The following is a 21,696-nucleotide window of genomic DNA, read 5'->3' on the forward strand; positions in this document are numbered from 1 at the left end:
TGGGCATATGCCCAGGAGTGGCATTGCTGGGTCATATAGTAATTCTATTTTTAGTTTTTTAAGGAACCTCCATACTGTTCTCCATAGTGGCTGTATCAATTTACATTCCCACCAACAGGGCAAGAGGGTTCCCTTTTCTCCACACTCTCTCAAGCAATTGTTGTTTGTAGATGTTCTGATGATGTCCATTCTAACTGGTGTGAGGTGATACCTCATTGTAGTTTTGATGTGTATTTCTCTAATAATTAGTGATGTTGAGCAGCTTTTCATGTGCTTCTTGGCCATCTGTATGTCTTCTTTGGAGAAATGTCTATTTAGGTCTTCTGCCCATTTTTGGATTGGGTTGTTTGTTTTTTAATATTGAGCTGCTTGAGCTGTTTATATATTTTAGAGATTAATCCTTTGTCCATTGATTCATTTGCAAATATTTTCTCCCATTCTGAGGGTTATCTTTTTGTCTTGTTTGTAGTTTCCTTTGCTTTGCAAAAGCTTTTAAGTTTCATTAGGTCTCATTTGTTTATTTCTGTTTTTATTTCCATTACTCTAGGAGGTGGATCAAAAGAGATCTTGCTGTGATTTATGTCAAAAAGTGTTCTTCCCACGTTTTCCTCTAAGACTTTTATAGTGTCTTATCTTACATTTAGGTCTCTAATCCATTTTGAGTTTATTTTTGTGTATGGTATAAGGGAGTGTTCTAATTTCCTTCTTTTACATGTAGCTGTCCAGTTTTCCCAGCACCACTTATTGAAGACACTGTCTTTTCTGATTGTATATCCTTGCCTCCTTTGTCATAGATTAGTTGACCATAGGTGCGTGGGTTTATCTCTGGTCTTTCTATCCTGATCCGTTGATCTGTATTTCTGTTTTTGTGCCAGTACCATATTGTCTTGATTACTGCAGTTTTGTGCTATCGTCTGAAATCAGGGAGTCTGATTCTTCCAGCTCCGTTTTTTTTCCCTCAAGACTGCTTTGGCTATTCAGGGTCTTTTGTGTCTCCATACAAATGTTAAGATTTTTTGTTCTAGTTCTATAAAAAATGCCATTGGTAATTTGATAGGGATTGCACTGAATTTGTAGACTGCTTTGGGTAATATAGTCATTTTCACAATATTGATTCTTCCAATCCAAGAACATGGTATACTCTCCAACTGTTTGTATCATCTTTAATTTCTTTCATCAGTGTCTTATAGTTTTCTGCATACAGGTCTTTTGTCTCCCTAGGTAGGTTTATTCCTAGGTATTTTATTCTTTTTGTTGCAGTGGTAAATGGGAACATTTCCTTAATTTCTCTTTCAGATTTTTCATCATTAGTGTATAGGAATGCAAGAGATTGCTGTGCATTAATTTTGTATCCTGCAACTTTATCAAATTCACTGATTAGCTCTAGTAGTTTTCTGGTGGCATCTTTCGGATTCTATATGTACAGTGTCATGTCATCTACAAACAGTGACAGTTTTACTTTTTCTTTTCCAATTTGTATTCTTTTATTTCTTTTTCTTCTCTGACTGCTGTGGCTAGGACTTCCAAAACTATGTTGAATAATAGTGGTGAGAGTGGACATCCTTGTCTTGTTCCTGATCTTAGAGGAAATGCTTTCAGTTTTTCACCATTGAGAATGATGTTTGTTGTGGGTGTGTCATATATGGCCTTTGTTATATTGAGGTAGGTTCCCTCTATGCCCACTTCTGGAGAGTTTTTATCATAAATGCGTGTTGAATATTGTCAAAAGCTCTTTCTACATCTATTGAGATGATCATATGGTTTTTATTCTTCAGTTTGTTAATATGGTGTATCACATTGATTGATTTGCATATATTGAAGAATCCTTGCATCCCTGGGATAAACCCCACTTGATCATGGTGTATGATCCTTTTAATGTGCTGTTGGATTCTGTTTGCTAGTATTCTGTTGAGGATTTTTGCATCTATATTCATCAGTGGTATTGGTCTGTAATTTTCTTTTTTTGTAGTATCTTTGTCTGGTTTTTGTATCATGGTGATGGTGGCCTCATAGAATGAGTATGGGAGTGTTCTTTCCTCCAGAATTTTTTGGAAGAGTTTGAAAAGGATGGGTGTTAGCTCTTCTCTAAATGTTTGATAGAATTCACCTGTGAAGCCATCTGGTGCTGGACTTCTGTTTGTTGGAAGATTTTTAATCACAGTTTAATTTCATTACTTATGATTGGTCTGTTCATATTTTCTGTTTCTTTCTGGTTCAGTCTTGGAAGCTTATACCTTTCTAAAAATTTGTCTATTTTCTCCAGGTTCTCCATTTTATTGGCATCGAGTTGCTTATACTAGTCTCTTAGGATGCTTTGTATTTCTGTGGTGTCCTTTGTAACTTCTCCTTTTTCATTTCTAATTTTATTGATTTTACTACTCTCCCTCTTTTTCTTGATGAGTCTGGCTAATGGTTTATCAGTTTCATTTATGTTCTCAAATAACCAGCTTTTAGTTTTATTGATCTTTGCTATCGTTTCCTTTGTTTCTATTTCATTTATTTCTGCTCTTATCTTTATGATTTCTTTCCTTCTGCTAACTTTGGGTTTTGTTTGTTCTTCTTTCTCTAGTTCCTTTAGGTGTAAGGTTAGATTGTTTATTTGAGATTTTTCTTGTTTCTTGAGGTAGGCTTGTATAGCTGTAAACTTCTGTCTTAGAACTGCTTTTGCTGCATCCCATAGGTTTTGGACCGTAGTGGTTTCATTGTCATTTGTCTGTACGTATTTTTTTATTTCCTCTTTGATTTCTTCAGTGATCTCTTGGTTATTTAGTAACGTATTGTTTAGCCTCCATGTGTTTGTGTTTTTTATGTTTCTTTCCCTGTAATTGATTTCTAATCTCATAGCGTTGTGGTCAGAAAAGATGCTTGATATGATTTCAGTTTTCTTAAATTTACTGAGGCTTGTTTTGTAACCCAAGATGTGATCTATCCTGGAGAATGTTGTGTGTGCACTTGAGAAGAAAGTGTAATCTGCTGTTTTTGGATGGAATGTCCTATAAATACCAATTAAATCTATCTGGTCTGTTGTGTCATTTAAAGCTTGTATTTCCTTATTAATTTTCATTTTGGATGATCTGTCCATTGGTGTAAGTGAGGTGTTAAAGTCCCCCAGTATTATTGTGTTACTGTCGATTTCCTCTTTTATAGCTGTTAGCAGTTGCCTTATGTATTGAGGTGCTCCTATGTTGGGTGCATATATATTTATAATTGTTATATCTTCTTGGATTGATCTCTTGATCATTATGTAGTGTTCTTCCTTGTCTCTTGTAACATTCTTTATTTTAAAGTCTATTTTATCTGATGAGAATTGCTACTCCAGCTTTCTTTTGATTTCCATTTGCATGGAATATCTTTTTCCATCCCCTCACTTTCAGTCTGTGTGTGTCCCTAGGTCTGAAGTGGGTCTCTTGTAGACAGCATATATATGGGTCTTGTATTTATATCCATTCAGAGAGCCTGTGTCTTTTGGCTGGAGCATTTAATCCATTCACATTTAAGGTAATTATTGATATGTTTGTTCCTATTACCATTTTCTTAATTGTTTTCGGTTTGCTTTTGTAGGTCCTTTTCTTCTCTTGTGGTTCCCACTTAGAGAAGTTCCTTTAGCATTTGTTGTAGAGCTGGTTTGGTGGTGCTGAATTGTCTTAGCTTTTGCTTGGCTGTAAAGCTTTTGATTTCTCCATTGAATCTGAATGAGATCCTTGCTGGGTAGAGTAATCTTGGTTGTAGGTTCTTCCCTTTCATCACTTTAAATATGTCATGCCACTCCCTTCTTGCTTGTAGAGTTTCTGCTGAGAAATCAGCTGTTAACCTTATGGGAGTTCCCTTGTATGTTATTTGCCTTTTTTCCCTTGCTGCTTTCAATAATTTTTCTTTGTCTTTAATTTTTGCCAATTTGATTACTCTGTGTCTCAGCACGTTTCTCCTTGGGTTTATCCTGTATGGGACTCTCTGCACTTCGTGGACTTGGGTGGCTATTTCCTTTCCCATGTTAGGGACATTTTCAACTATAATATCTGCAAATATTTTCTCTGGTCCTTTCTCTCTCTCTCTCTTCTCCTTCTGGGACCCCTATAATACCAATGTTGTTGCTTTTAATGTTGTCCCAGAGGTCTCTTAGGCTGTCTTCATTTCTTTTCATTCATTTTTCTTTATTCTGTTCTGCAGCAGTGAATTCTACCATTCTGTCTTCCAGGTCACTTATCTGTTCTTCTTCCTCAGTTATTCTGCTATTGATTCCTTCTAGTGTATTTTTCATTTCAGTTATTGTATTGTTCATCTCTGTTTGTTCTTTAATTCTTCTAGGTCTTTGTTAAACATTTCTTGCATCTTCTTGATCTTTGCCTCCATTCTTTTTCCGAGATCCTGGATCATCTTCACTATCATTATTCTGAATTCTTTTTCTGGAAGGTTGCCTCTCTCCACTTCATTTAGTTGTTTTTCTGGGGTTTTATCTTGTTCCTTCATCTGGTACATATCCCTCTGCCTTTTCATCTTGTCTGTCTTTCTGTGAATGTCTAAATATTTTTTTTTTCTGTAGGTCCTTGTTGGTTATCTGTTTTAAATATAGCAGTGTGTACATGTCAATCCCAAGCTCCCAATCTACCCCTCCCCCCTCCCTTCCCCCCTGGACTAGTTTTATTTTTTATAGCAGTTTTAGGTTCCCAGCAAAACTGAGTAGAAGGTACAGAGATGATTTTTTTGTACTAAGTCTTTGAAATCTGGTGTGCATTTTACACTTACAGCATACCCCAGTTCCCCTTACATCATTTCAAGTGCTCAGTAGCCACATGCAAAGGTGTCTAGTATATTTAACAGAACAAATCTAGACCCTCATAGAGTGCTGTAATGACTTTGGCTTCTTATGTGAATGAATTGGGAAGCAATAGAAGAGTTTTGAGTGCAACAGTGATATAATATGACTTGAGTTTTCACAGGAGCCCATATATGACTTGGGTTTTTATAGGATCTACTGTTTTGAGAATAGACAGAGAAGAGAATGTCTTCTCATGTGCTCCAGGTAGACTTTGGACAAGCTCCCAGCAAAGAACTAAACTGAGGATAGACAAGTACAAATCCAATAACCGAATATGGTTTGGGGAATTAGTGTAAGTGTAGTTCTCTCAATGCCCTATCTTTGCACAGGCTGTGAATAAGATCTCTTTTCATGCTTCAAGACCCAGGTAGACCATTATCTTCTCTGGGACATCTCCTATGCCCGGCCCCAGAAATAACTTATGCTCTACAATATTCTGTCACAGTCCTAGATTTACATGCTTCTTCCCTCTCATGGACTGTGAGATTCTCGAGGCAAGGTACATAATACATTTATATTTGATTCTAGTGCCCAGTTGAGTCACTGGAAGTAAATGAGCCCTCAATAAATATGTGTTAACTTGAAGCAAAAAAAAAAAAAAAAAATTAGCCTAACAGCCCCTGAATGGAAATGACTCAAATGTCCACCAACAGAGATGTATTATATATTTATACAATTTAGTACTATATAGTGAGGAAGATAACTACACACAACCCGGATGGTGATTGTAAACATTATATTGAGTAAAAGACAATGTATATGATGCCATATACATAACATTCATACAGGCAAAGTAATCAAAGTTGACTGGTTACTGTACACTTGGAGGTAGTGACTGCAAGAGTCAAGAGCGGGCCTCTGAGCTTCTGATAACATTCTATTCCTTTTCTGGCTATTTGGTGTATCCATTTTTTAAAACTATATTGAGCTATATAGTTATATGTACGCTTTCCTATATGTATATTATACTTCAATTAAAAACTTACATACCAGAGATATATAGTTCCCAAAAGACAACAAAACAAAAAAATGTAAATTATTTTAAGCGCAGCTCGTTTTGCTCAGCTGTGTTATGATTCAATCTGTAAGAATAAATTTATGGCTAATTGAGTAACATACAGTATACGTGTTTTTATAATTAAAAACTTCCACTAGTACAACATATGTTAAGTATTTTAAATCAGTTTCCCTCTTTCCTCCAAAAGGATTATGAGTCATAATTTGGAAAACATTTTAACATGCAGTAATTTAGTGTTTTCATTTAATTCTCTTGTTTTTACTTTTACCTTACAATTTTCCATAAAGATGTATATATTTTATTTATTTATTTATTTATTTATGGCTGAGTTGGGTCTTCGTTGCTGCATGCGGGCTCTCTCTAGTTGCGGCGAGCAGGGGCTACTCTTAGTTGTGGTGCATGGGCTTCTCATTGCGGTGGCTTCTCTTGTTGCAGAGCACGGGCTCTAGGGCACACTTCAGTAGTTGTGGCACATGGGCTCAGTTGTGGCACATGGGCTTAGTTGCTCCGCGGCATGTGGGATCTTGCTGGACCAGGGATTGAACCCGTGTCCCCTGCATTGGCAGGCAGATTCTCAACCACTGTGCCACCAGGGAAGCCCCATAAAGATGTATTTTATTTAAACATTTTAAAACATGCAACTTCATTTTAGATACTTACTCTAGTGAAGTTGTTCTCAACCAGAGGCAGTTTTGCCCCCAAGGTGATGTTTGACTATGCCTCAAGACATTTTTGGTTGTCAAAACTGGGGGGATGCCACTGGCATACAGTGGGGAAAGGCCAAGGATACTGCTAAACTTCCTGCAGTGCCCAGAACAGCCCATTCACAACTAAGGATTATTTAATCCTAAATGTCAGTAGTGCTGAGGTTGAGAAACACTGCTCTAGTTTAATAACATAATGTTGGAATTTTAAAATTAGAATTTTTTTCTTGACCAATTTTAATCTCGCCTTTTAGAGATTTTTGAGGCATTGAAATTGCTCTGTGAACAAATTTTCTTTAAAAATATTATATTGTTAACATCTTTAAAATGGCTTATTTTATTGAAAGTGCAATTTTTTAAAGTTTTCCTAAATAAAAAAAGAAAGTTTGAGAAATATGTTGTTGATAACAATTTTATTCTTCTTTCTCCAGGCTAGAAGAACAAAAGGATATCTTGTCAGAATTTCAAAGAGATTTAAATGAATTTGTTTTATGGTTGGAAGAAGCAGATAACATTACTAGTATTCCACTTGAACCTGAAGATGAGCAGCAACTAAAAGAAAAACTTGAGGAAGTCAAGGTAATTTTATTTTCTAAATTCTCCCAGGGCCTACTTATATTAAGAGTTTATGAATCTAGGGGGAGTTTCCATGAGGCCCAGTTGTTAGGACTCTGCGCTTTCACTACCATGGCCCAGGTTCAAGCCCTGGTTAGGGAATTAAGATGCCACAAGCCACGTGGCGGGGTGAAAAAAAAAAGAGTATATGAATCTATTTTTTAATGTATTTAATCATTGATTTCCTGTCCATTAGGATATTGATAGTTCCTTACTAGTTTTTCTCACAACTTTATTTTGTCTTAGCCCAGTGAGTATGTATTTTTTAAAAAGTGTGTATGGGATATATATGTGTGTGTGCTTGTGTGTGTAAAATACATGGTGATACTTTTTAAACTAATTTAAAATTAATTTTAGACTTAATGGAGAATTCCACAGCTACACATAATTTCAAAAACTGAGGAGAATCTTTATAGAAATGAATGTCATTTCTTAGGGAAGATCTTAATTGTCAAATCAGTCTCACTACTTCAGCCTTTAATGAAAGGCATTCGATTTGCCTGAAGCAATGTTTTGCTTTGGTTTGTTTTGTCTGTGGTGTTGGGGAGGTGATGTTGGCTCACTTTCTATACTGGTTGAATAGACTTCCAGTTTATTCAAGTGGTTTTTCATGCCTACCTACTGTGCTGTCTGCTTAATTCTGATTACCTCTCCTGGCTGACTGAGATGCTTTGATTGTGCAGATGGATGAACTTTCATGGTTTTAGTTTTAGGAAAGAAACTCTTTTGGATCTGTTTTACTTTAATTCTTGAAGGGAAGGTAAAAGGGAAAGGGAAATTAATGTTTAATCATCCCCTATTTTATACTAAGTATTAGATGTATTTACATGTGCTATTTTATTTAATCTTATCAAACTTTGAAAATGGTTGTTTTTATCCTCATTTTACGAGGTCACACAATCAAAGGGAAATGGAACTGCTTCTTTATCATTGATTTGGTTGGTCTGCACATGCAAATTAGACTCCATGTCAACTACTTATTTCTGTGAAATAAGAAATGTGTACCTGAACAGAGGATAAAGTTTGAAAAGAAGAATATTGCTTAGTTCAATAAACAAATATTGAGCATATGTCAGATATATGTCAGATAATGCACTAGGTATTTGAGAGTCAAAAAATAAAAAGTTTTTGATCCATAGTTCATTTGAAAACGGTTATGCCATGGAAAAATAAACTCAGTCTGTTCTTGAAAATTCATCTTTCCTAAATGTATTGAGTGTTATATATAGCAATCTAATTGATAGCTCATTTAAGAGACATGTTTAGTGGTGTTCACTTATTAAGAAATATGCATTGATTTCCTTTTTTCCTTAGACAATCTAGATCAGCACTGTCCAATAGAACTTTCTGTCATGATGGATATGTTGTACATTATCAGTTTTAGTAGCCACTAGCTGTATGTGCCTTTTGAGGACTTGAAAGGTAGCTGCTTTGACTGAGGAATTGAGTTTTTAATTTTAATGACTGTTAATTAATTTAAATTTAAATAGCCTCATGTGACAAGCGGTACTGTACTGAACAGTGCAGCTATAGATGACACAAATAAATAAAAGACAGTTAATAAAACTATGGTAGTTTTGTAGGTCGTGGGAAAGGGCACTTTTAATGTGATGTTAAATGAATAAGAGAAATTCAGGGATGTGGAGGTGTCAAAATTAAGGGTTCTTAAATGAACCCGGCCAAGTTTGAATCACAGCTCTGTTGCTTGCTTCTTTTGTGTCCTTGGACCTGTTATTTAACCTCTCTGTCTCAGTTTCATTCTAAGTAAGATGAAGATAATAGGATATACCTCAGAATTATTATATAAAAGTTAACTGAGATAATATATGTGAAGAGCTTAGCACAGTGCCTGGTACCTGGTACGTTCTCAAAGTTAGTTATCTCTTAATATGATAATGCAATTTCTTACTCAGTGGTATGTTATAGTATGGAGACCTAATACCTGAGAGGATGATTAAATTTGTCCAGATTGTTCTATTTCTGAGAGGTGTGTTTTTACACTCTTGACACTGTTTGGGGTATTGTTTTAGAGCTCATCATACTACATAACATTTTTCTCTTGAAAAAAAAATCTCTGAGGGATAAGATATTCTGATCCTTTCTAGGATGGGCTGATTTACTTGGCAGTGGGCGTTTTAGTCCACCAAGCTCTGTGCTCTGTAGAAAACTTGGTATTTGAGGAACCAGTGGGCCTCCAGTCTTGCTTCATTTTGATAGACTAATCAATAGAGGCAAAGACAAAGTAGTTGGCATTGTGCTGTAATTCATTTTAAACATTGTTGCATTTGTCTGTTTCAGTTACTGGCAGAAGAGTTGCCCCTGCGCCAGGGAATTCTAAAACAATTAAATGAAACTGGAGGAACAGTGCTTGTAAGTGCTCCCATAAGCCAAGAAGAGCAAGATAAACTTGAAAATAAGCTCAAGCAGACAAATCTTCAGTGGATAAAGGTTAGACATTAACCATCTCTCCTGTCACATGTGTTAAATGTTGCAAGCGTTTGTTGTTTTTCATGGTGCTTAATTGGTGGGGGTGGGGGAGAGGGGCTGGTTTTCTGGATTGTTATTTGTGTTATATATATTTTTAAACTTGACCATTTGATTTAGCTGTATGATTTGTTGTGGATGGAAGGAATGGTGATGGTGAACGACAATACGTTAATGACCAAATGCCAAGATATACACCACTACTACTTTATATGAACTATTCTAAAGAATTAGACTGGAAAATGGATGAAGTGATTAATTTAGTGTTCAGGTATATACTGACAATATTAAAGCAAGATGGAGGTGGTCTAGCTCAACAAGTATCATAAATCAAAATTACTTATCCTTACCTATAATATAGACTTAATCAGTGATTGATGCATGATAAACTTCTCCAAAAGATGTTTTATTTATTTATTACTATTTATTTACTTATTTACTTACTTGTGAGTCTTCATCTTTCTAACTTGGATACTTTTTAAATCTAATATTTTTAAATGCTTATCAAAGTAATGCATAATTATTCTTTAAAACCAAGTAGTGCAGGGCCTCCCTGGTGGCGCAAGTGGTTGAGAGTCCGCCTGCCGATGCAGGGGATACGGGTTCGTGCCCCGGTCTGGGAGGATCCCATATGCCGCGGAGCGGCTGGGCCCGTGAGCCATGGCCGCTGAGCCTGTGCGTCCGGAGCCTGCGCGTCCGGAGCCTGTGCTCCGCAACGGGGGAGGCCACAACAGTGAGAGGCCCGCATACCACAAAAAAAAAAAAAAACCAAGTAGTGCATATGAATTTATAATGAAAAGCAACATCAGTTGATCCATCACTATTTATCGAAAGGCAGTCTTCTTCCCACTGTACTGCTGTGGCAACTTTATCATAAATCAAGTGAACATATATGTATGAATCTGTTCTGGATTCTCTATTCACTTCCATTTGATTATCACTGTCCTTCAACTAGTACCACACTGGCTTTATAACAATCATCTTTCAACAGCTTTATTGAGATATAATTTATATACCATACAATTCACCCATTTTAAAGTGTACAAATCAATGGTTTTGGTATACTTACTTTTTAAATTGTGGTAAAATATATATAACATAAAATCTGTCATTTTAACCATTTTAAGTGTATAATTCACTGTCATTTATTATATCCACAATGTGAAACCATTACCATTGTCTATTGCTAAAACATTTTTATTACCCCAAACAGAAATTCTGTAACCATTAAGTAATAACTCCCCATATCCCTACCCCTGACACCCCCAAAAAGTAACCTCTAATCTACTTTCTGTCTCTATGAGTGTGCCTATTCTAGATATTTCATATAAATGGACTCACACTTTCTTTGTCCCTTTGTGTCTAGATTATTTTACTTGGCGTAAGGTTTTAAAGTTTCACCCATGTTGTAGCAGGTATCAGAACTTCATTCCTTTTTATGATTGAACAAGATTATACTGTGTATGTGTGTTTATATTCAACATATATACACATACGTATGTGTATATATACGTGCATGTATACATACAACGTATATATGTGTATATATATACCTGTATACATATAATATATACATACATACGTGTATGTGTGTGTGTGTGTGTGTGTGTATATATATACACATACACACAAACCCAACATACTTGTTTTATTAAAAAAATTGGGGATCTGGTAATGTAAATCCTCCAACCTTATTCTTCTTAGTCCAGAGTGTTTTTTGCTATTTTTGGTTCTTTGGTTTACCAAATAAATTTTAGAACCAACTTGTCATTTTTTACGAAAACCTGCCAGGATATTGATTTGAATTGTGTTGAATTTATAGATCAATTAACATTTTTACAATATTGAGTAATCTAATCCACGAAAATGTTACATCCCTTCATTTATTTAGGTCTTCTTGAATACCTTTTTAGAAATATTTTGCAGTTTTCTATCCAGAGGGCCTGCACATGTTTTATTAGATTTAATCCCAGATATTTGATATTTTGATCCTTTTATAAATGGGATTCATTTCAAATTTTATTTTCTTTTTCTTGCTGGTATATAAAAATAGATTTTTTTTTTACATTAAGCACATATCCAGTGTCCTCGCCAAATTCACTTACTAATATTAATGGTTTGTAAGACATTTTGGATTATTTTAATGTACACAATCATGTCATCAAATAGAGGAAGTTTCTCTCTTTTCAATCCTTATGATTTTAATTGTTTTTGCATAAACTTGGACCCCTAAAACAGTGTTTAATAGAAGTGGTGATAATGGGTAGCCTTGGTTCATTCACTGTTTCAGGTGGAAAGCTTTCAGTAATTGATCATTAAATACGATGTTTCTTGTAGGACATTTTATAGATCCTCTTAATCAGATTAAGGAATTTTTCCTTTTTGCATTTCTCAAGTTTTTATTATGAATATGTATTGAACATATTCATATACTTTCTCTGCATTTATTAAAATGATTCTGTGATTTTTCTCCTCTGAATGTGATAAACTACAGCCATTGTTTTTGGAATGTGAAACTACTCTGGGATTCCAGAAATAAATTCTATTGGTCATGATGTCTTGTACTTTTTATAGATTGCTAGATTCAGTTTTCTAATATGCTGTTTATGATTTTTATCTTTATTCATGGCAGGAAACGGTCTGTAATTTTTTTTGAATCCTTCTCGAGTGTTAATAGCATTGTTAGACTAGTCTTATAAAACAAGTTGAGAGGTGCTCTCTTTCTTTGTTCTGAAATAAATTGGTGAAGACTGGTATCATTTCTTCCTGAGATGTTTGGAAGAATTCAGTTGTAAAGTCATCAGTGCATGGGGTATTATGTTTTGTTTTGTTTTATTGTTATTGTTGGGGTTTTTTGGTGAGAAAGTTTTTGAAAATTGATCCATTTTTTAAATAGATACAGGGATGGTTAGATTTTTATTTCTTTGTGTGTCAGCTTTTTTAAGTTGTGTCTTTCAAGGAATTTGTCCATTTCCATGCTATTTTCCCTTTTGGGGCTGTAGCCTTTGTTCATACAGCTAGTGATCCTTTATATATTTATATTTAAGAATGAGAAAATAGAAAGACTGCAAGCTCTAAGTACCTGGATGGGTCTTGTTAACTGGGATATTTTACTCTATGTGCTAAGGTAGAGAGCTGAGTCTCTTGTTGAAAGAGAACTTCAAAGTCTATAATGCAGTGGGCTTTATTCTGAGGTATTCATACCAACTGCTGAGATTCCTTCCAAGTTCAGTTTCTTTAGGTAAGAACTACACTTATTGTTTTGGTTTATGTTTATTTTTGCCTGTAGGTAAGTGCTAAGGGAAGACCATTCATTGTGTGGTAGTTTTGATATTGACACAAATTTTCATCTACAAACTTTCAATACCCAAATTTTACATGCTTCTTATTCCCAAATACCATGACATCTTTAATCCAAATGCTCTCCAGGTTTTGCCAAGTTCAGATCCCCCTGTAACTAAGGCTTCTTCTCTCTTACTTTATATGTCCTCATATGTACTTTCTCCATATGTGCTTTTGACCTTCCAAGGATGTTTTGAAACCTCTCATCCACTTTTGACTACAGTCCTACTACCTTACTGAGCATATTTAATACTTGTTAACTTTGTTCTATTCAAAATATAAAGCAAATTGTAATCCTTTAAACCAGGAGCAAAATCCATGCCAAGAAAATATGGTAGAACTATAATTTTCATGTAATATAAAATGGCTTCTTTCAAAAATGGCACAGTTGCCTCTAAAGAATTGCTTGTTATTCATCAATACTCAACTAAATTGAGAGGTGTGAACAAGTTATACTGAGAGAAGTTCCCGTATGTAGATGATTTGAAAGTAAAATAATAGAGACTTAATTTTGAATTGTGTCAGGCTATTCATTATATTTTTAAATTGATGATGCTGAAGTTCTTGTAACGGATCTTTTACATGACTGATAAAATATTTATGAACTGAGTACCAATTATATGGCATTAAATTCAAAATGTGTGTTTTGATTTCTATAATTCAAGCAGCTAGGTATTTGGGAAAAAATCTTTTATTTTTATCTATCAACGCTATTTAAATTTTTTTAGTTAATTTTTTTCCTACTGAAAAATGTAAAGTTTCTTCCTTTAATAATTTCAAAATAGCCACATAAACATATAGACACTTGCATCTGGAGGGAATGTATTTTCCTAGTAATTAAATTTTGTAGCCACATAACGATACAAATAAAATCATTCCTCATAGGAAGAGAACAAGGAGGAAAGATGCCCCAAAATATTCCACAATATCTCAGTACATCTTGATATTACAAAAAGGAACACAAAAATTATAATTGTAGGAAATGTGAGAGAACTATAAAAAACATACAATAGCAGCTTTGTGAATAGTGAAACGTGAGTCAAGCTTTTATCTTTTCTGCAACAGAATAAAAAGTCAATTTTTTATGATAGAAAATTAAAACTAAGACTATGAGTACCATCTTGTGTAGACTTACATTACTATATCACTCATAATATCTGTCTTATCCCAAAATTATAATTTTCATACTATATCTTTGCCACCAAATGTCTTAGAAGTTGGAATGTTATTCACTAGTCATATTAAAAATTATTTGTCCCTTCTCAATCCCTATGCCACCCTATCCCTCTTGGTTTAAATTTAAGAATAGAAAATGAATGATTAGTGCCAGATTTATGTCATTACACAAGTCAACAGTTTAAAAAGAATAAGATGGTCAAGATGATCAAGAGACAGTCTTGACCATCATTAAACCTCAGATTCTCAGTCATTAGTGGAGAGAAGAAATAATGGAGACTCCTTCCCTGTATTCTACAGCACACTCCTTCATCTAAAGGCTAGAGTGAGTGTTATAATTGTAACTAGTAGGTCATGGTTGCTGGGGTACAAACATGCCAATTCCTTAACAGTTAGTATCTTTAAAACTGTCCTACTATCACAGTATCTGGTGGCAGGTGCCTTTCTCCACAGCTAACTCTAATATGTTGTACCCTGTATATTTAGCCAACTTACCAATTACTTTGGCACGTTTATGTTTTATTACTGAAGAGAGAAAACAGCGATGGGAGGTAAGTAATATAGCTGTTCCTTTAAGGGAGTGGTGTACTCTATAATGGGTTTGTTGCAAAACTGTGTTAACTCGCCGTGGCCTGGGTAGCATCTCTTTATAGCAGAGATGGAAAATGTTGCTTTGAAGCTGAATATAGGTCTTGGTTTAAATTGTGGCTTCCTCCAGATAAGGATCATGAAGTGATATCCTCATTTTTGCTTAATACGTATTTTGAGCTTTACAGTCCAACAGTAATATCCTTAAGATCTACAAAATGGGAATGTTATTAAAGCTAGCCTCTGTGTTTTTCTCTAAGTGTCTCACACATGATCTTCATACACATGTCTGATTCTGTGTTGACTTCAATATTTATCACTCATCATATTTCTTTGTATGTTCTCTGAACTTTGTGTGTGTGTATGCGTGTGTGTAAGGAGTTCTCCCTCCCTTCCAACCTCTCCCCATCACTATTACCCTCTTCCTTTTTTCTCTGTTTTGTATGTCTTTGCCTATGAATTGATATCTTTCTATTGTCTACCATGAATCTACTTTCCTAAATTCATATATGTCAGGTTTTTTTTCTGCCTGGGTAGTGTATGCAACACATTCTCTCCTACTCTCTCTTTCTTTGACTCTACCTTTTAATCCTTCTTTCATCTTCTCCTGTCCTTGTCACTTTGTGTCCCCTTTCTTCATTGTTCTTTTGGTGCGATATGTGTAGGTATTTTTTCAACTACCCATTATTTAGAACCAAAATATGTTTTATCAGCCTTAATTTTTGAATCATCTTATAAGCTTCCTAACTTGGTTGAAAAGGTGAAAAGATGGAACATTTATTTTGTAGACTCATAGGATTATTCAGATGGAAGGAGCCTAACGAAACCCAGTTACTTTCACATCTTCTAGATTAGAACACTGAGCCTAGAAAGGTTATGTGACTTATTTGAGAACACATTATTTAAATGTAAAGGTTATTCCAAATTAAATGTTTTTTTTAACTTTTCAGTGAAGCTCAAGTGGTTTTTCTGTGGATAATATGGTAGAAAGAAAGAAAAAACATGGTTTCCCATGTCATTCCATTGCTCATTTGAAGGAAAAAATTGAGATTTCTTTTCATTTAAAGAAGCCATATGAGTGTTTTTGCTTTGCTTTTTACCCTTTTTGGAAAACTGGATGCTATGTTGTCAACTTATTTTCCAGAACCTTCTTTACTGGGGATCATTTGTAATTGTGGAATACAGGAACACATGTTTATGTTTCAGAATTAGTTATATGTCTACTATTTTTGATGTTAAATAACTTAACAGGTAGTATATATTATACATTCCTAATATATATTTATTAGTCACAATAAATAAATTTCGTTTTATTGAATACATTTAAAATTTTGCCTCATATTTTGCCATTTATTTGTAAATAGTAAATTACTATTTTAATTTGTTAAGGCCTAGGCATTATTAAATAGTGCATACAAAGACTTAAAATATTTTACGAACACAAATAAATTTTGCTGGAAGGCAAATTTCAGTTAAGTGCACCTTAACAAAAAAATATCCACTTTACCTAGACATAAATGAGGTTTAAAAATTAATATATGTAGCAAACTTTAATATAGGAATAACTTTTGTAATATTGATAATAGTACAAGGATTGTTTTCAAACCAAATCACAAAATAAATATTATGAAAGTAAAAATACATATGGTGAAACTCATAGGCCAGACGATCTACAATATACAAATGACTGTATCTAAATTTCCAGAAATCTGGTTCATTTTGTATTAACCCCTAATCATGTTACTTCTTAGTATCCATCCAAGCAGTAAACATTTTAGATTTGTTCTTTTTATTTGTGTCAGGTAAATAAATGTTTGGTCTTTTTCCAGGTATGTTTGTCATGTAATGCCAGCTGTTATTTGCCATTGCTGTAAATCTGGAGACTAAAAAAGAGAAAGTTAAATCAAGCTAAAGCTCGGTATTTCCATTCCTTGCTCAAAAATGGACATTTGCTCCGATGGATTATTTTCCTAGCAAAGACCATGATTAATAGATTGTTCTAGTAGTGACCATTCAATCCTGCCCTTAATGTGTGAACTACTTTTGTTAACTACAGAAAAGAATCTTTGCAAGAAATACAAAAAACTGGTATTTACCTATTTGCTATTAAGATACATAGCCTGATAATTCTTGAAAGTGCATCATCTTGGAAGTTTCTTTTATATAGTTAATAATTACATTGTAACATTTATTCATTCATTTAAATCATTCATCCAACAGACATCTAATGAGTGACCACCGTATGGCACATGCTCTCCTAAGGATATCATAATCAGTTCCCTCCCTTGCCTTATTTAACGGACATTCAGAATTACATAGGGCTTGGCATTTTAACTACTCATATCTCTAATTTGTAGTTGCTAAATAGTTTGAAGCTGAGAGTTGAGTGGCAGAGTCATAATTAAAAGTTTATAACATAAGCATCTTTGACTTTGCTTCCTATAATTTCACACTAAGATAGGGGTCCTTACTAGGTTTTGTGTCATGAGTCATGATTTTGCCTGTTGTCCCATTATAATTTTCAATAGCTCCCTCTTTCACTCTCATGCGTGAGCTCCCACTTTGGAAGACTGAAAAAATATATAAGGTTTACCCCAGTTATGAGAACAAACATCAAGCTCTTAAAGGTGGGCCTGGCCCAGTACTTAATAAGTATTATTATCATCACTGCTAATGTTCTCTTGACACTTATGTAAGTTAAGATGTTTGGCCTGTCCAAGAAACCTGTTTGCCATTCCTACCAAATTAATCACAATAAGTTTATAATAATATGTGGTTTTTAACTTTCCAAATGATTGAAGTTTCAGACAATGCCAAGTATGTGGATCAGACATTTTACAAACAAAAAGTAAACGGGAGTTGTGAGGAGGCAGTTTATCATGGTGATTAATAGTGAGGTTTATGGATTATAGATTCTACCCTTCAGTTATAACATCTGCAAAATTCAGGTAATCGTATAACATACTTTCCAGGTTGTGGTGAAAATTCAATGAGATAGTGCGTGGGAAATGCATAACACAGTATCTGGTGCATTGTAATTGGTCAAAAAATGTAAACTTTAATTTAAAAATTAGGTGTATTGTCAGAAAAGAAAAACACAAAGACCGAGCACGAAACTCTTGCTGAGTCACCTTTTTTTCAAGTGTGGTAAGAGGACTTAACATGAGGTCTAACGTCTTAACACATTTTTAAGAATACAATACAGTGTTGTTAACTCTATGCACTATATTTTATAACAGATCTCCAGAAGCTTTTCATCTTGCATAACTGAAACTACATCCATTAAACAATTTCCATTTCCTTCCCTCCCTCGCCCCTGGTAACCATCATTCTACTCTCTGTTTCTATGAGTTTGACTATTTTAGATACCTCATTTAAGAGGAATCATGCAGTATTTGTCCTCTGTGACTGTTTATTGTTGTTGGGGTATTTTTGTTTTTGGGGTTTTTTGTTTGTTTGTTTGTTTTTGCTAAACATAATGTCCTCTAGGAAGATGCACATTCTTGTATGTGGGGGGGATTTCCTTCTTTTTTAAGGCTGAGTAATATTCACCATCTTATTCAAGCAGTTATAAATATGGCTCTTAGGGATAAAGCTAAAATATGTGCCACCATTATGAATCCAAAAGCTGGACCAGAGGAGAGATAGAAGCACCAAAACTAAGAAAGAACCCTAATGGAAGGCACAGAGAGTTTATAGGCTGTGGTCTCCCTTCCACTGATCTCATTATTCTCATTATCTAGGACTGGCTAGCAGTTCAGATTAAAAGTACTGAAAAATGATGGGTTTTTTTCTCCTCACATTGGCCATGAAGTAAGTCCAAGTAGTCCACCATTGTTTTCAAGCACCAACACTTTCACGCTTTAAGTATGAGCATAATTTAAGATGACTTTTTTTAACCCTGAGCATCTTTGTAATTTACTCACCTGACTTTAACTCAGAAATCCAGACAAAGTGTAACTGAGCCTTCACACTGCTTCCCCGCCCGCTTCCCCTACCTTCATTCTGCATGTTGGTTTCCTCCATTTTGGTGGAGTGAGTGATGAGAAAGCATTTGTAGAAAGTTTCACTGGAGCCAGATAACGTTCTATCAGGAAACTTCAACCTAATTCTAGATAATGTGTTCATTTCAATGCAGTGCTATTTTTAAAGATAAGAACAAAGAAAAATCCAGCATGCATTGTAAAGCACTGATACTTGTGCAGCAACTCATTTCCATATTAAAACTTTACTTTTCCACTCTACACATACAGAGAGTGTGCATGGAGTATGTAAATTTGTCATTTAAATATTCCGTGGACCAGACTTTATTAAAAAGGTAAACTAATTTCAGATGAAAACCAGATGTGACTATTCTTGGCAAACTTTCTCCCCTGTTCACAATGAATTTAAAATGAGAAGTATAACGATGATTTAAAACAAAGGAAAAAATTTCATAACTCTGACCTTCAGTGTGACATTTTTGAAGTAAGTCCTTTATTAGCACAAAGATGTTTGCCCTATAACAATGAATATTAGAAAGGAGAAGAAATGATATGATAAAAAGAGATTTTGCTAATATAAAAAGTTGCTCCTCTTGTTTCTACAATGCCTTTGCTTTGAGATGACTAGATTATATAGTGTCAACCCTGACACTAGAGGGGTCGCCTTTCTTTCTAATAATTTAATGATCTTGAAATGGCATTAAATGAAGGTTTTCATATGCCAACTCCTTAAACTGAGGTTGAATAACAAATGAAAATTAAAGATGTATTTAAGAGCACAAGATGGTAAATTCTAACCCAGTTTCATTTATTGCATCACATGCAAAGCCAGTAAGTAATGCAAAAATAAAATAACAGTGCTATTTTTATAAAAGGTCAGTCATACCAGAAATGAACTTTTCTTTCGTATCTTTATACTTATACTGTAAGATGTGTGAGTTTCTTTATATACCTAAAAGAATTTAATACTAAATCCTGACTACATTATACATGTCAGCTGACCCCTAGTGCTTCAAACCCTAGAAAAGAGACACTGTATGCTGGATTGGTTGATGTATTCCATTTTTGTTGTAGACCACCTGCCAGGGATTATAACAGATCTATAATGGGTTTCTTACCTTTTATTGTGTAGAAAATGGATTGATAGATTAGGCCTGGGGCCAGCGAACCATGGAACCCCAGGTCTGCAGGAAAGAGTTTATCACCCTTTGGTGTTATTTCTGTCTCATGTCAGCTGAGAAGGATGAGGTAGATTATCTGAGAGTAAGCTGGATGCCAAAATCAGCATTCCACTCATTTATCCACCTTATAGTTCAGGGCAAGGCCACTGTATAGGTTATGAAGGGACTGATAAAGGCCTGATGGACATATTTTGTTTTGCTGCCTTTTAATTTATTTACTAATATTAGAACTAATTACAAGACATCAAAGAGACCATTTCATTGTTTGTTGCTGGAGAAAATCAATCTGTTTTGCTGTAGAAGTAAAAGTATTTGAACTGAATGTTGCAGTTACAATTTGTGAACATTTTCAGTTATCACTGGGAAAAGTATGCACCATCTTTGGCACAGTTGGCCAAGTGTGAGTGAAAAGAGATGGACCAGGAAACGGGCCAGAAACCAAAGTCATTGCAAGGATATTTCACGAAAATTCCATTTGTCCTGATAGTTGCGATCTATAGGCAACCTGTGACTGATGATTATACCTTAAAGGCAGTCTAAAAATAATTTCTTGGGAAGTTGACACATTCTGCCTGTTCATGGTGTGGGTGACATCAACAATTTTGAATAAGGCGATAATTCTTGGACTCATTTAGACATTTATAAAAGAATGAAATTCTGTAAAATGACCGTCGTGAAGATTGCTTTTGTTGCTTTTGTGGTTGTTAGAAATCCTAGACCAATACGGTTATCTCCTTGAAGCTGCCTTATTGTTTTGTTTATATCAGTGATTTGCCTCTTTCTGCTAGAATAATTGATTGATACTGGTGAAGGGAGAGAGAAAAATTAGTGTTCAGGTACTATATAGATACTCATGCATTGGTGACAAATACAAGATAACCCAGGAAACAGGAAAACTAATAGAAAAGACACTTAATGGTTAAGATTTTATAGGGCTTGAGAGTGGATAAAAACTATTTTTAAGTACTAAATTAAGGAAGATGTTGACATTAACCTTTTCAATGGTTTATCCTGAAACTAGAATACAACATGATTAATCACTTCTGCTTTGAATCAAGAATCAGTTTTGTTAAGATACTGCTTTCCAATTTCTCACTGAGTTCTTATGTGGTTACTTCTGGACATGACCTCCAATTCTGTAATGGTTTGTTTAATGACTGTCCCTGCTACGTCTTCCCACCCTCCTCCAACCTCAACTCAGTACTGCAAAGATCACTAAACTTGGAGTTAATAATTTAATCCCAAAGCAGATTCACCTCTCACTAGCTTCTAACTATGGGCTGCTTATTTAAAAGTTTCACCTCTCTTTCCTCATGTTTACAATGGCGATGCCTTGTGAGGCTTCTTTGCTCATCCCCAGGGTTCAGTGAGGAACTAAGGGCACAATATATGTTATAATGCTCTGTTATGTTTTCAATTATGGTTACTATTACAGGACGGGTATCATAAAATTGTAATACCACTGGTAAGGAAGAGAGGGTCTGTGTGCCATCATGTAGAGCAGCATTTCTCAAACTTTAACACATATATGAATCACTTAGGGATTTTGTTAAAATGAGGTTTCTCATTCAGTGGATCTTATGTAGGATTTGAGATTCTGTATACCCCTCAGGCTTGCAGGTGATGCCAATGCTCTAGGCCTTGGCCTACACTTTACATAGTAAGGATATAAAAGATGGCTGTCAAGAATCTGTGCGTGAATTGGCCACAAGTCCCATTCATTGGAAGATTCAGACAGTGTATTCTGAGAGAGTGGTGAGGCTTTTTCTAAAATCATTTGTCTCTTGGT

At 34.8% G+C, this 21,696-nt stretch overlaps 1 protein-coding gene across 1 annotated transcript in view; it reads left to right on the forward strand.

Moving 5' to 3' along the window:
• The window catches only part of DMD (dystrophin), a 1,698,782-nt gene that overhangs the window by 877,210 nt on the left and 799,876 nt on the right, over positions 1-21,696 (forward strand). The window contains exons 41-42 of the mRNA XM_060087208.1: positions 6,970-7,117; positions 9,452-9,601. Coding sequence (XP_059943191.1) covers positions 6,970-7,117; positions 9,452-9,601 — 298 coding nt within the window. The remainder of the gene's footprint in view (positions 1-6,969; positions 7,118-9,451; positions 9,602-21,696) is intronic.

The sequence above is a fragment of the Mesoplodon densirostris genome, chromosome X (genome assembly GCF_025265405.1).
Source record: "Mesoplodon densirostris isolate mMesDen1 chromosome X, mMesDen1 primary haplotype, whole genome shotgun sequence".
In the NCBI taxonomy this organism is placed as follows: domain Eukaryota; kingdom Metazoa; phylum Chordata; class Mammalia; order Artiodactyla; family Ziphiidae; genus Mesoplodon; species Mesoplodon densirostris.